A 15,454-nucleotide genomic window follows, 5' to 3' on the forward strand; every position below is an offset into this window, starting at 1 on the left:
TGCAACTGTGAGAAGGAGGGGACACCGCGACACACCTCTCTCTTCCTCCGAATAGATCTCTATTTGCGCTTATGCGCCCGAGAGAGGGAGTCATATTTATCTCTCCAATCGCAAAAGTTCACAGACAACGGTGTTTCGTTACCAACTTTTTAGTAGTAACTCGTTAGGCCTACACCACTTATATTCAGAAAAAAAGTTGTGACATTACTGCAACCCAACACTGATAATTTACCTTTTAGGTACCCCTAGAATGGCCTATTTTTACCTTAAAATGTCAAAAACTCTGCACCAAGGAATGGGGGGAAACCCCCCTTCCGCACCATCTCCCCCTCTCGGTCGCTTCGCACCCTCGACCGCTACGCTATAATTTCATCCTAGCTAGAACCCTGGGGGCATCAGTAAAATGTGAGGCCACAGCCACAAGTGGAGGACGCAAGGTTGCATATTGGAACGCTCCCATAGCTTTAGGATCACTGTTGTCACAGTTACATCTGGTTGCATTTGGATTATATGACCTGCTCAATGCACTGTGCTATGATGACACATAATGAAGATACCTTTGTAATTTAAACTAACGTGCACGGTGTAAAAGACCAACTACTGAATGTAACATGGCATACGGTAAAGGTGTGTTGCAAAGTGATAAACAATGTAATTTAGCTCATGTGTAATGTAGCGAAGCATAAACGTTTTCAGTGCAGACATACTTGAGCTGGTCTCTCAGCTGCTGCATCTGAGTCTCATAGACATCGATGATATCCAGCATCCTATGAGGAAAGACAATGGAGAAAGTGATCTGGCATTAAACATCTATAATATGCAGTATTCTATGAATGAAGACAATGGAGAGAGTAATCTGGCATCAGACATCTATAATATGCAGTATTCTATGAATGAAGACAATGGAGAGAGTAATCTGGCATTAGACATCTATAATATGCAGTATTCTATGAATGAAGACAATGGAGAGAGTAATCTGGCATTAGACATCTATAATATGCAGTACAGCATCCTATGAATGAAGAGAGTAATCTGGCATCAAAACACAGTATATCATAAAAAAAGAAAAACTCTCGCTCACATACACAAACACAGCTCTATCTCTCCCTCTCACTCACTCACTCACTCACTCACTCACTCACTCACTCACTCACTCACTCACTCACTCACTCACACACAGGGGTGGGTGTACTGACTGCTGGTCTGCTGGGGTGTCTGTGTGAGTCCTGGTTAGTATGTTCTGGAAGGCCTTGTTCTGGCGTGCGGTGCGCCTCTGCTCCTCTCTGACGGCGTAGTGCAGTTTCTTCTTCAGCTGAGAGACCAGCTCAGACTCCTCACACACGCGACGCTCCAGCTCCTTACAACGAGCCTACACACACATACACACACACGCGCAAACACACACACACACGCACACAAACAAAACAAAACCTTTCAAAGTGAATTCAACTAAAACTAAAAATGCACTCTGAGAGAGCAGACCTCAGCCGAGGAAGCCGTTATAACATTTGACCATGTTACACCCTATTTTTATTTGAAGTCTTTCTGCCTTCTTTTTGCGGAGTTAGAAACCGCCGGAACGTCAACATTCACCCTGTCCCGCAATTAAATTCGCGGACACTCTGGGCATCTACATTTGTAGGCTAGCAATGGTGAAGAAGCTTCTTTGTCTCTATACGTTGGTGACCCAGTGGATCCACTCCTAGTATGCACCTGGAAAAAGGAGGTGTGCAAGAATCCTAAAATAGTGCTATGGGGGCCTAGGATGAAATTTGCCTAGGGCCCCATAGACTAGGGCTGGACCTGCTGCCTGCAAACAACAATTAAGAGTTAACTCCAATAACCTGTTTCCAATAACCAGATTACTGTGGCAATGTAAACGGGCTCAATGAGGAGTATCGACTCCATGATGCATATTGTGTTTTGCACTAATATCTCTGGCTCATGTTGTGAAGATACACTTCCAGGTTGAGGAGGATGAATGATCTGGCCTGTAGGCATTTCTTTAGTTGTCTTTTTCATGAGCGCTGCATCAAAAGTGCTTCGGACATGTTCTTAAAAGCCACAGGCAAGCACATGGAAATCACACATACTGTACACACACATGCACACTGCACTCTTTCACCCCTGAACTTCAAGTAATAAAAAATATTTTCGCCTGATACAGTAGCATGATGCATGTACACACACACACGTGCACGCGCACACGCACACACACACACCCGATCTGATTCAGGGACTTAGGCCTGCTACTGGTAAGTGAAACCAAGCACACACACACACACACACACCCACACCCACACACACACACACACTAGGGTGCATCAAAAAAACGCTTTTTCAGCCTATTGATCTGTCTGGGTGATAAAAGTGTTCCACTGCATGTACAAATAACACATGCAAAATATTTTTGCAATCCATGGTGGTTTACAGGTCCAACGGAATATGAGCTGATATGAAGGAATTGTGGATTAACTGCGTCAGTCTTTGCCAATTCAACGAAACCCTCCCACCTAATAACTTGGACTGTTTTTGTGATTTTGTTGAAATATTTTAACCTAAATATTTAAATGAAATAAAACCACTTTGACATATGTAAAATAACAGATTCCTAATTAACTATAATCATCAGTACCCCCCAAAATAATAGATATAGGTATTTCCGAGAAACTGGGAAATTCACACACTGACACACAGGCTAAGCAAAAGGAAAAAAATCATGCAAATTGCTCCAAGAATGGCAATGCACCAATCAAGTAGTCAATATGGCATTTGATACCACGGCTTCAAATACTGGCCATCTGAGCGCAGCCTGCATAGCCATACAGCTTTCACTGGGACGACCACTGCTGTGGTCTGGGTGCCGCCATCACATTGGCGAGGTGCTACTCAGTCAAATATTTAATGACCTCAGACTGGAGGTGTCACGCTCACCAGAGGTTGCACTGTTCTCTCGTCTGAGGGATAATTGGCACCTATTGCCACATGATGACAGTGCAATTTGGAGCAATTTGCATGTTAGGTTGCCAATGATAGTTCCACAAGCTTCATCAGCCCCCTTTGTATATGCAGGCACACCAAGCAACTTCAGCTGTGTAATATCTCCAACAACAACTGTCAGGCGCTCTTCCTTCTGGCGCACATTGTCAAGTGTCTGCGTCAACTTGCTGTCCCAGTGCAGGGTGCACAAGGCAGGTGGTATCCACTGCTCATGGCATTCCTCACTGATGGTCTTCAGCACTTTACGGCGTGATCGATCTGCTGTGGCATAGGATGTGGAAACTTTTGACAAATCACCACCTGACTCTGAGATCAGGCCACGTGTGAAAGCAGCTTGCTGCATAGGAGTCATCTTCAACCTTGTAGCCAGTGACACAAGATTTGGCCGGCTGAGGATGTCTGGTGGAATCAAGACTGTGGTGCCAGACCTGCTTTGTGTCCTGTAGACACCAGAGTAAAGTCCTTTCAGAAATTACTTGTGAGAGTTGCAAGTAAGAATTCAAAGTCCCTCCTAGGGATGTAAATAAAATCGAAATGTATCGATGTATCGGAAGTATCGGCCGGCGATTTAATCGAATCGCATCGTATCGTGGGGCATTCTTAAGAATCGAAAAGAATCGAATCACTGGCCCCTGTGCAATGCCCTAGCTCCATAACACAATAGTAGTGGAAAAGTAATTGGAAAAAATCAAATCGAACCGAATCGCGTCGTATCGTGGATAATTCTTAAGTATCGAAAAAAAATCGAATCCCTGATTTAAGAAATCGATACCGTATCATATCGTCATGAAGGCTGTGATTTACACCCCTAGTCCCTCCATGGCTGAAGATCAGCTCAACAGTTATTCACCATGCCTAACAAACTCAGAGTCAAACACTCTGATTTTCATGAGGCCTTTATTTATTACAACATCATTCTATCCAAAACTGAAGATTTTTTTCCTTTTGCTTAGCCTGTGTGTCAGTGTGTGAATTTCCCAGTTTCTCGGAAGTACTTATATCTATTATTTTGGGGGGTACTGATGATTATAGTTAATTAGGAATCTGTTATTTTACATATGTCAAAGTGGTTTTATTTCATTTAAATATTTAGGTTAAAATATTTCAACAAAATCACAAAAACAGTCCAAGTTATTAGGTGGGAGGGTTTCGTTGAATTGGCAAAGACTGACGCAGTTAATCCACAGTTCCTTCATATCAGCTCATATTCCGTTGGACCTGTAAACCACCATGGATTGCAAAAATATTTTGCATGTATTATTTGTACATGCAGTGGAACACTTTTATCACCCAGACAGATCAATAGGCTGAAAAAAGCGTTTTTTGATGCACCCTAACACACACACACACACACACACACACACACACACACACACACACACACACACACACACACACACACACACACACACACACACACACACACACACACACACACACACACACACACACACACACACACACACACACACACACATTTGTTATTACCTCTTTATTAACATTTCCTTTATTAGTTGTTAAGAATTACGGTCACATTACTGATCATCACTTAGTTTACAAACATAGCCATAGAAAGAATATTAAAAATAAAGAAAGAGTTGTGCACATCCAATTAAGCTTCATGGAATCAGAGGTGGCAGGGAAGTGTTTGAGAAGCACTTGTTAAATAGCTGATACACCTCTCCACAACCAGTGATTTTTGTTGTACACGCCTAGTTTGTTCTTATAACACAGAACTAGATAGAGTACAAATTATTACATGTTTTAGTTTAGTCATGTGTATTATATCATATGTATGCACATGGTGAGCAACAAAACCACAAGCACTCTGAAAAAGGCAGCTCGAAATTAGAGGTGCACCGAAATGAAAATTTGTGGCCGAAACCAAAACAGAATAATAATGAATCACTTGGCCGAATATCGAAACCGAATATTACAATTACAAATTACAAATGTGAGATGTGGTCACATAGCCCGATTAAATGGAAGTCGTTTTTTATTTAAAAGTTTCCCTTTGACTCCTCTCCGTTCTGAAATGTTTTCGAAACGACCAAGCATATAAAAGCGGGTTCACACAGCTATTTAGCACCGTGAGAGTCTTCGCAACGTCCTGACCTGAGTACCAAACACTCATAAGTCGCTCTGATACCAACGGGTTGCTTGATAACAGAGCAAGTCCAGTAGCCCTCACTATGTTCATCACATGACAAGGCACCCAGAGTACCAAAAAAGTGAAGAGAATGGCAATCACCAATTTGGCCAGCCGAGGGTTGCTTGAGAGAGTGGTCTGCTTGACCTTCTTGTGGAGGCAGAAGTAAAACATCGCCATGACAAAGAATGGAAGGACAAAACCCAGCAGCGTCTCACACAGAAGAATGCCCATTAATACTTCATCAGGAGTTCTCGTACACTGTAAAAAATATATATATATATCAGTGATAACTTATATAGTTAATTAATTTTGCTACACACGGTAAAAAATCAGCATGGTTTAACTTTAAATCACAAGTTAACCAGCTGCCTCAGAATCCCAAGTTTAAATCTTTATTGTAAGTTGTGTGCAGGTGTGTTGTTTGAACTGAAAGCTGCAATTCAAAGCTTCACACAACTTACAATAAGGATTAACATTGACTTGGAATTCTGAGGCAGCTGGCGAACTGGTGATTTCAAGTTCAACCATGCTGATATTTTATTTTAAATCAACTTGGAATTCTGAGGCAGCTGGTATATTTTTACAATGTACAGACCTTATTTTTATCCTCGGCAAAGTCTGCCACTACCGCCTCCGGACTGGAGAGAATCAGAGCGAGTGTCCAGAGGGAGAGGAGCAGAAGCTTTTCTCCTTTGTTGCCCAGCTTGGTCCACTGGCTCCGGTGCAGAACCACCATGTACCTCTGGACGCTCATCAGAGTCACGGTCAGCACGCTACAGTAGGCACTAATGAAGACAAGGAGATAGAGGAGCTTGCAGAGGGCACGGCCTAATGTCCAGGCCGAACTCAGGTTGTAGATCCACAGCGGTACACAGAGCAAATGCAAGATATCTGAAGCGGCAAGATTCAGCATGAGATGAAGAGTGAAGTTGTCCTTCTTGAGATGCCGCAGCAGAAAGACTACAACAGTAACGTTGGCAGGGACACCCAGTAGGAAACATGCTCCTAGAACCCCGGTACCGACCTGTTCCTTCAGACTCATGATGCCAGAGATGTTTGAGTTGGATTGGTTCAGGTTCTCCATATTCATGACTTCAGCTGAACAATGACCAACCCAGAGTGTGAAGCATCACAAGCTTTTTTTGAAACAGGTTTTGTTATAGGTATACATCAGTGAATAACCACATCCTGTTGCATTTCCGTAACGACCACCCTCTGAGTTGCCTAGAAATGGACTCAGAGGGTGCAGACCTCTGTCAAATAAGCTGTTTTAAATAGAAGATTTGACTCTGTTACACCATATATATTTCAAGTCTTTCTGCCTTCTTTCTGTGGAGTTAGAAACTGGGATGTTAAATTTTGCCCTATCCCGCAATGGTGAAGAATCTTCTTTTGTCATGTCCAACAACTCCGCAAATTTTCATCCAAATCATTTCATAACTTTTTGAGTTATCCTGCTGACAGACAGACAGACAAAAAAACAGACAGACAAACCAACTTGACCGAAAACATAACCTCCTTGGACGAGGTACAGTAACTATGCGTAAACGCACCACCCACACCATTATAGATGATCCAAATGTCACCGTAGTAGAGGTCGCAGGAGTTTAGCACAGTAGTAGCTGTCTGTTTAACCTCAGGGACCTACTGTATACTGAGAAGCTGGTTCAGGAGTACACCAGATTGAGTTAAGACTTCTTAAAAAATGACAACTCCAGGCTCTTCTATTAGATGATTTACCTCTTAACATAACCTGGTTTGCTACTGAACCAGCTTCATACTGTAGGCATACCCGTCAACCATCCCTAATTTCCCGGAAAACTCCCTAATTTTAACTAATTTCCTGGATTCTTCCCGATTTGACATTTTTCCCGGAAATATCCTGATTTTTCACATTATCAAAAGAAACCGTCGGACGGTCCAGTAATTATCCCCACGGCCCTGTCAGTAAGCCCGCGTGGCCACACCCCCTCCTGAGGAGAGACTGAAGGTCAAAAACGTAAATTGAGCTGATTTTTTAAAAATTTACTGGGATGATTGGTCATGACCCAAGGAACAATCGATTACTTTTTGGGAGTGATTGGGTCAAAGGTCAAGGTCACGAAAAGGTCAAAAACGTAAATTCAGCCGATTTTTATGAAATTTACTGGGATGATTGGTCATGACCCAAGGAACAATCGATTACTTTTTGGGAGTGATTGGGTCAAAGGTCAAGGTCAAGGTCACGAAAAGGTCAAAAACGTTTTTCTTTGCCAAGCACTATATGCCAGAACAACGTGTGCATGCGGAATTGAATAAGAGGTCAAGACTGGGCCAAAAATGTAATATTACGATATTCCGGTCCGATTTAAATGAAACTAACTCCAAAACTTGGAGAATGTTATGCCCCACACTCTAAAGATGGCTAGAAAAAAATAAATGGCGTAGGCGAAGGTTTGCGCTCTACCGAGTGCCCATTCTAGTTTGGTGTGTGTTGCTATTGTTTTATTTGAGTTTTATTCTTCATTGGGTCAGAAGTGGGCCCTGAACATTTATGACAATTTTGAGTGGGCCCCACTTTGGAAAAGGTTGGGAACCCCTGCTTTAGACGCATGTTAAGCTCGGCCAGTGAGGACATACTGTACAACACAACTTTGCTAGACTATGTTTGCAGAACTGGGGCATGGGCCCTCCCATGGCGCTAACGTTAGGGCACTCGTCTACTATGCGGCCGACCCAGGGTCGATTCCCAGCCCGGGTCCTTTGCCGACCCATACCCGTCTCTCTCTCCCAACTCACTTCCGGTCTGTCCTCCACTGTCCTATCTGGTAATAACCAATAAAGGCTTGAAAAAGCCCCCCAAAAATACTTTAAAAAAAAGAACTGGGGCATGATAGGCAGGATATGTGACTGCATAAACATGTTATGATTATGTTGTTAACCAAATAATGTGATATTGTATCATTTCATGTATCATTTCATGTGTGACGTTCATTGAATAAGATAAGGTTGGAATTCAGTAAAACTTTTAATTTAACTTTCAGTGTGCTAATAATATGTAAGCTTATTAACCCATTTTAGCCTAAGCCCTTTTTGGGAAAGGGTGCCCTCTGCCTATTAAATCCTAAATATCTCAACCTCCGAAGCACATACAAACATGAAATAAGATACATTCAAAAGCTAGGACTGTCATTTTTCCTTAGAATGTGTTCATTCAGCTCTAACATACCCACATTTTTAATAAAATCCCTCAAATCTCAAGAACCCGAATGCAGCGTATATGTGTCTCCAGGCTACAATGGGTTAAGCTATACTGTAAATACTGTAGTACTGAGCTTCCATAATCTTTGTGGAACTTGCAGATATGCATCTCTCACCACAAAGCTCTCGGAACTGTAGTGTATCAGACCACATATCATGGGTCAAAAAGATCAAGGGGAACTGACAAAATGCAAGCATGACAAATTGAAAATGCACTTGCAGGGAAAGAGTGGCTAGGGTGCCAATCATGTGCCAAATCAACTTATCTGGTGAAAACTATAACCAGTACATTGCCTGCACAGTTTGTGTGAAAATACTAGCTAACTGAGCTAGAAAGCAACATTGCTTAATAATGGCCGCAGTGCTTGAAATGTAGTGATGGTAATTGTGCTATTTCAAATGTGCCTCGCGACATGAGACCTCGGGTGCAGATGCATAAATGCAAAGCTGATTCGCGACCAGACCCACGCGACAATTGATGTGCTCAGTTGCAGAAGTCTAATCTGCGCTTTATACAGCGCTACACACTGCAGTACAAACTTAAACAAACTCTTCCCAGGCTATTGCACTACTATCATTTTGCACTACTGTTCAGCATTTTCAGGAGAGAGAAAGAGAAAAGGTACTTGACAGAGAGGATGTTTACTTCATCAGTATCAGAGTGATGCTTACGCACTTGGTGTTGTTGTCTTCACTTTTATTCTTTAGTTAATTGTATTCAAGTTGGCCACTTTATCAGTGTCAAAATGTGTGTTCACATTTTAATGCAAAATTGCAAGTGTATTCATTAAAATCTGTTAAGAAAAATGTTGTAGCCCCAAAATCCCTGTTGTTTTTGGGCTCCGATCGAAGATGACAAAAAAGAAAAAAAAAGAAATTGAGATTTTATGTAAAAAAAATATGACATTTATTGCCATATCTCCCACCCCTACTGTGTGGTGCTCAACAACTCCACCTCCCTCCTGTCTTCCTGTATGTGAAGTGTGGATTGACCCGTTTAGAAGTCACATCATCACCAACTCCGCGCACATTGTTGACTCAAACACACACTCACACTCACACACACACACATGCACACACACACACACACACGCACACACACACAATACAGACCCTAAAGAGAGAAGACCTGCCGCCCTGCAGCGTGTATGTTTGTAAAAATAGAGATCCTGAAAAGTACACTTGTTACGCTATTCTGAGAGGGAAGAGGCTGTTCCAGAAGCATAGGAGATGTTTGTGGTTACAAGAAATCAAACGTACCGACTGGACTGAGGACACCATCAGGAATGCCCGTGTCTGTGGCGCCCACTTCATATCTGAAGTTATCGTGAGCATCCATTTTCTTATTTCTGGAAAAAACACCAGGCTAGTTTCCTTACAAATGTGTGTTACATTGCCATTTCGGTCTAACAATGCGCACGCTTTACAAACAGTAAAGGGGTCTATTGTTGAGCAGTAGTGCAGTAGAGTGCAGTGGTCCAGATGGCCACTGGGTGGTGCTATACTCACCTCTGCCTCCTTCTTCTCCTGCTGTAGTTGAGTGTAGACTGTGTGCTGCTGTGCTGCCTTGTTGATGTAGCGATCCTCCAGGTCCTGGACCTTGCCCTTCACCCCCTCCAGCACCTCCTCCAGCTCTCCCGATCGGGCACTGTGACGCGCCGCCCTGGTCTGATGCTGCTGCACCTCCTCTCTATAAGTCAATTGTTATATTACTATTAGTTTAATTACATTACTCCTCTTCACCTCCTCCAGCTCTCCCGATCGGGCACTGTGACGCGCCGCCCTGGTCTGATGCTGCTGCACCTCCTCTCTATCAGAAAACACCCCCTTATATTACATATCGATACCTATATCATTACATTATTCTATTACACCTCCTCCAGCTCTCCTGATTGGACACTATGGTATGAACATTCTAAATCCCATTGAGATTCTAAATTCTATTTTATTCCATTCTAAATCCCCTGTCAATGGGGTTTCATTTCTGGCAAATTAGAATGCTCATGAATAGGGCACGGCAGGGCCGTCTGTACTTTTTTGCCTCATGATTTCGTACACTGTTTATAAATAGAGGAGCACAGGACAAAGTCTGCTAGCAAAGTGTAATGTCATACCTAATAAATGAGGATGTGCATGGCTGTGATGTGTGCTGGTGGATTGTGTGGATGATGTGTGCCGTTGGGATACGTGGTGGATGTGTGAATGCGTTTTTGAATGAGTTTTTTTTAGTACTTTTTTATTAGTTAGTTATTAGTGATTACTTTATTTTTGGTCTTTTTTTATCTTTAATCTGCTTGACTGTACAAGCATGGCTAAATGTCATTGTAATTGTTACAAAGACAAATAAAAGAGATTATGTCATTCTATACAGATGGCATTCCACAGTAGTAATATTATATTGCATCTCCTCTACATCCTGATATTATGGTATATTACATTACACCCTTCTGCCCCTCCACTCTGTCTGTGTGCGTGTGTGTGTGTGTGTCTGTGTGCGTGTGTGTGTGTATGTTATAAAGTGATGAGGGCAAATTGAGTAGGGGAATGCTGTGACGAGTAGGGGCATGTATAGGAGTGTGCATGACTGTGAGAGAGCACAGCACTGAGTAGTGGGCCACTGACAGGTGTGTGTGTTGTTGTTGTTGTTGTTGTTGTTGTTGTTGTTGTTGTTGTTGTTGTTGTTGTTGTTGTTGTTGTTGTTGTTGTTGTTGTTGTTGTTGTTGTTGTGTGTGTGTGTGTGTGTGTGTGTGTGTGTGTGTGTGTGTGTGTGTGTGTGAGTGAGTGAGTGAGTGAGTGAGTGAGTGAGTGAGTGTGAGTGAGTGAGTGAGTGAGTGAGTGAGTGAGTGAGTGAGTGAGTGAGTGAGTGAGTGAGTGAGTGAGTGAGTGAGTGAGTGAGAACAGTAGTGCTGAGTAGTGGGCCACTGACAGACAGGCATCCCCGAGGGCATGTTAACCTTGAGCACACCTGTGTGTGTGTGTGCTGAGGCAATATCAGGTGACTATCAGTGCGTGCGTGTGTGTGTGTGTGTGCATGCATGTGTGCGTGTGTGTGTGTGCGCCTATGCGTGTGCACACTGGGGGCCTATCAGGTGACGGCAGGTGTTCAGCAGAAGAGGACCACCAGCCCTACAAGTACAGCCCCATGCTATGATATGTGGATTTGTATGTCAAGTCCTTTGGGACCAATAGGAAGCCCCTCTATTCTACACCCCCACCCCACCCCACCCCACCCGACTCCTCAGCTCACGTCCCTAGGGAGGGTCTGCATTACTGAACAGTGTGGGACACCAACAAGCAAGCTAGCTGATATATTTGTTGTGTGGATGTGCAATATAGTTGAGGAAGGTAGGTCTGCACACTGCCAATAAAAAATGAAATTAAAATGTATTAATAAAAAGCAACGTTTCGATCACCCTGGATTGTCATCAGACATAGAGTATGCCGCCAAACGTTGCTTATTTTAAAAATTAAGTTTATTTTTTTTTGACCTTATAGGCAGTGGGCAGACATACCTTCTTCAAATGTCTGACACGTTTGTCTGGCTGCAAAGAAAATACTTCTTTGTGCACATATAACTGGTGCATCTTTGACCAAGACAGCAAGTCTTTGTGATGTATCAAGAGGCAATGTCTGCATACCACCAAGAAGGATGAACCACATCTAACAGGATTAGTGGATACAAGAGGATGCTTTCTGAGTTCTCTGAAAGGGATGTTTGGGTGCTAAAACGGACTGTATCCAAAAAACATGAAACCACAGATGTCCCAATCACGGTAGAATTAAATGTGCACCTCAACCGTTTCCACCAGAACGGTCCATCGGGAGCTCCACAGGGTCAATACACACGGCCGGTCACCCAAACATCCCTTTCAGACAGCTTCCTCTTCCGTCCACAGTTAATCCTGTTGGATGTGGTTGGTCTTCTTGGTGGTATGCTGACATTACCCATTGCCCATTTGAGTCTGAATTGTGAAGTGTTTACATGATGTTTTCAAAGCGGAATCAAGTCTTATTCAGAATTAAATTGAGTTCATTCTGAATTAAATATCTCATCTAAACGAGGCCATTGTAGGTCTTCAGTAAACCTTTCGGTCGGAGTTGCAGTGTGTGCAGACTTCTACTTTCTCCTGTGCTGTGGACATGTGGACACCTCCTGTCTCCCTCAGGGTCTACATTATTGAGCAGCGTGACACCAATATCCATTTGGACACCAACATGGCAGCTGATTGAGTTACATGCGATAAAGTTACTACTACTACTACTACTGCTGCTGCTACTACTTCCAAAGATTTTCTTAGTTCCCATTCCCAATAGACCGTCTCTGCTAGTGTTACTGCAACTGCTGCTACTACTACACTACTACTACTATTACTACTACTATTACTACTACTTTACTACTACTACTTTACTACTACTACTTTACTACTACTACTACTACTACTACTACTACTACTAGGGGCATTTGTGGCCTAGTGGTTAAGGATATGGGCTTTAGATCAGAGGGTTGCAGGTTTGAATCCCACCCTTATACTCCCTCCATATACTCCCAAAGGTGCCCTTGAGCAGTACTGAAGCTGTGTGATGAACTGCATGGGTAGTGTCTGTGTATGCATGTGTGCGTGTGTGTGTGCGTGCGTGCGTGTGTGTGGGCAAGTACAAAATGTGTAGTGTGCGGGGAGATGAGCATGATGTGACGTACTTGAGTTGCGTATTAGACTGTATGAGCTCCTGTATTAGGGCCTGTCTGCGGTCCGAGTCTGACAGCATGGTGCGCAGCATGGCCCTCAGATCAGCTGCTGCCGTCTTCTCCAGGAGGACCAGGTCTAGTCACACACACACGCACACGCACACACACACACACACGGACGAACACACAGACGCACACACACGCGCGCACACACACACACACACACACACACACACACACGCGCGCGCGCGCGCGCACACACACGCACACAGACGGACGCACACACACCACATCATGAACACAAGTACCAGATCTGCATTAAATACAAATATGGTTACGCTTTTACTTCATTGCCTGCCTGTCATTTCGCTCTTCTTAACCTTCTTCTGTGTCGGACTCCTTTTATTTGAATATTGCTTACGCAATGAGCATCCAGTTGCTCATTACTTTTGTTGAGTTGAGCACGTTATGAACCTTATTTTGATTCTTCTGCACAGTATGTGATAAATGTTTACTATACAGTATGCACAACTTGACAACATCAAGTCCACATTACACAGAAACATGTGCTCAACAAACACACTGGATATTACACACTCAACAAACACATCATGCATGATCACACCACTCAAGATATATATATATAACACCATCGGACTGATGACTATATCCACAATATGCATTCTTGCAACAATGCAACATTGTCAGAATGCAGTACGCAAGCACACATGCATAAATGCTAGAGAAGACTAGAGGGGGTACCTGACAGGTTCTTGTTCTGCACGGGGTCTGCAAACTGCACGGGTTTGAAGCCATGCCGCTGCAGCAGCTTGTTAATGGCCTCCCACTCCGACAGCTCCCGCTAACATGGCACAAACACATGACACACACATGTACGTGAGCAGGACAAAATAGAATTGAATAAAAATAGAATATAATAGAATACAATACAATAGCAAATTAGAGTAGAGTAGACAATACATAATAGAATAGAATAGAACTTTGTCATGGTAGATACAACAAAGTGAAAGCGCAGTCCCTGTTCAGTGCAAAGGTGGCAAAACCACACAGTATCTCGGGGGAAGGACATGGTACAGAAGTGCATAAAACAATCCTGGCACAGCCTTCCATATCATAGCCAGACTCAGCCACACACCCAAGTGCATAAAACGTACTACATATGCTACAACACACCATGACAAACACTTGAATTTACAACTCCAGTGCTGTTACTGTCATTGCGATAGGCTCTACTGTGCCTGTATAACATTAAATAGCAAAGCCACAAAAAGGCAAAAACATACACAATACCCCCCAGAAGCACAGACAGTTTACCACACTCATTTTCTTTTTTTTTGCATCACCACTACCTGAAACTGACTGTATGTCCACAGGTACACGTAGGTCCTGTCTCTGTTCTGGAATATGGCATTGAAGCTGGTAATATCCATTTCTTCCTCGCCTTCACGACACGTCAAATCAACATTACCAGAAGACACAACACAACCTTTTCGCTGAACTGCAATTACTTTTCTGCACAGGACTTTGCTGCAAAGGTCAACAGAGCCTGCATAGTTGGAGCTCTCAACTTTCCCTACTCATGCATAGACATCTCAGATAACCCAAGCTGGTGTCAAATGTCATGGCAGCATGTAGCATTGCCCATATGACTAGATTCATTTGTGGACGGACATGACGCTGAAATAGATCTAGTAGTAGGCTATATTACCATAGACAGGCATTGCCTTACCTGCTCCATTTTATCTTCACCGCGGAGGCAGTGGCGACAAAACAAAAGTCACTTTGCTCGAAGTGCAAGCAACAGCCGTTGGTAGGAGGACTGAATATTACGTTATCTAATCAGCTAACTCAATTCCGTTTAATTCTGGACACTCACGAGAAGACGTATTTTCGCTGCCGTAATTTGTTTACTAGTATCATGGTTAATCTAACTTTAGAGAGCGCACAGCCAGCATGTCTGTTCTAGCTACAGCAAACAAGAATGTCAAACAACAACCAATGTTAGCTTAACGTATGTCCACACAACGTTTCTTGATACAGAACCGTATAGCTACCTACATCGAATACAGAATTATACATAATTCAATACAAACTAATTAATAAAACTCCCGTTAGCTTTCTTAATTAATTGTTTTATAGTTATTCGCGCCGTCTATTTCAAATTGCACATTTCATGACAATAACATCCTGCAAGCTTCCGGGAGAAAATCAGTTGGCCAGATACACTTCCGGTTAAGAACAATGCGCTTTAATTCCACCAGATGGCAGCAAATTATTCTCAAACATTTGTGAAAAACAGCCTCCCTTTGCAGAAATCTTGTCAGTTTATAATTTGTTGTATTATATTTGTTGTA

At 42.9% G+C, this 15,454-nt stretch overlaps 1 protein-coding gene across 1 annotated transcript in view; it reads right to left on the reverse strand.

Annotated features, from left to right (window-relative positions):
- Positions 1–14,619, reverse strand: part of cep70 (centrosomal protein 70) — a 28,322-nt gene extending 13,703 nt beyond the window's left edge. Inside the window, exons 1-6 of the mRNA XM_063211702.1 lie at positions 14,450–14,619; positions 13,842–13,941; positions 13,092–13,215; positions 9,902–10,082; positions 1,197–1,369; positions 708–767 (exon numbers count right to left, since the gene is read on the reverse strand). Of these exons, the coding sequence (XP_063067772.1) occupies positions 708–767; positions 1,197–1,369; positions 9,902–10,082; positions 13,092–13,215; positions 13,842–13,941; positions 14,450–14,530 (719 nt within the window). The 5' untranslated portion in view covers positions 14,531–14,619. The remainder of the gene's footprint in view (positions 1–707; positions 768–1,196; positions 1,370–9,901; positions 10,083–13,091; positions 13,216–13,841; positions 13,942–14,449) is intronic.
- Between the last annotated feature and the right edge of the window lie 835 nt (positions 14,620–15,454).

This window comes from Engraulis encrasicolus, chromosome 12 (assembly GCF_034702125.1).
Source record: "Engraulis encrasicolus isolate BLACKSEA-1 chromosome 12, IST_EnEncr_1.0, whole genome shotgun sequence".
NCBI lineage: Eukaryota > Metazoa > Chordata > Actinopteri > Clupeiformes > Engraulidae > Engraulis > Engraulis encrasicolus.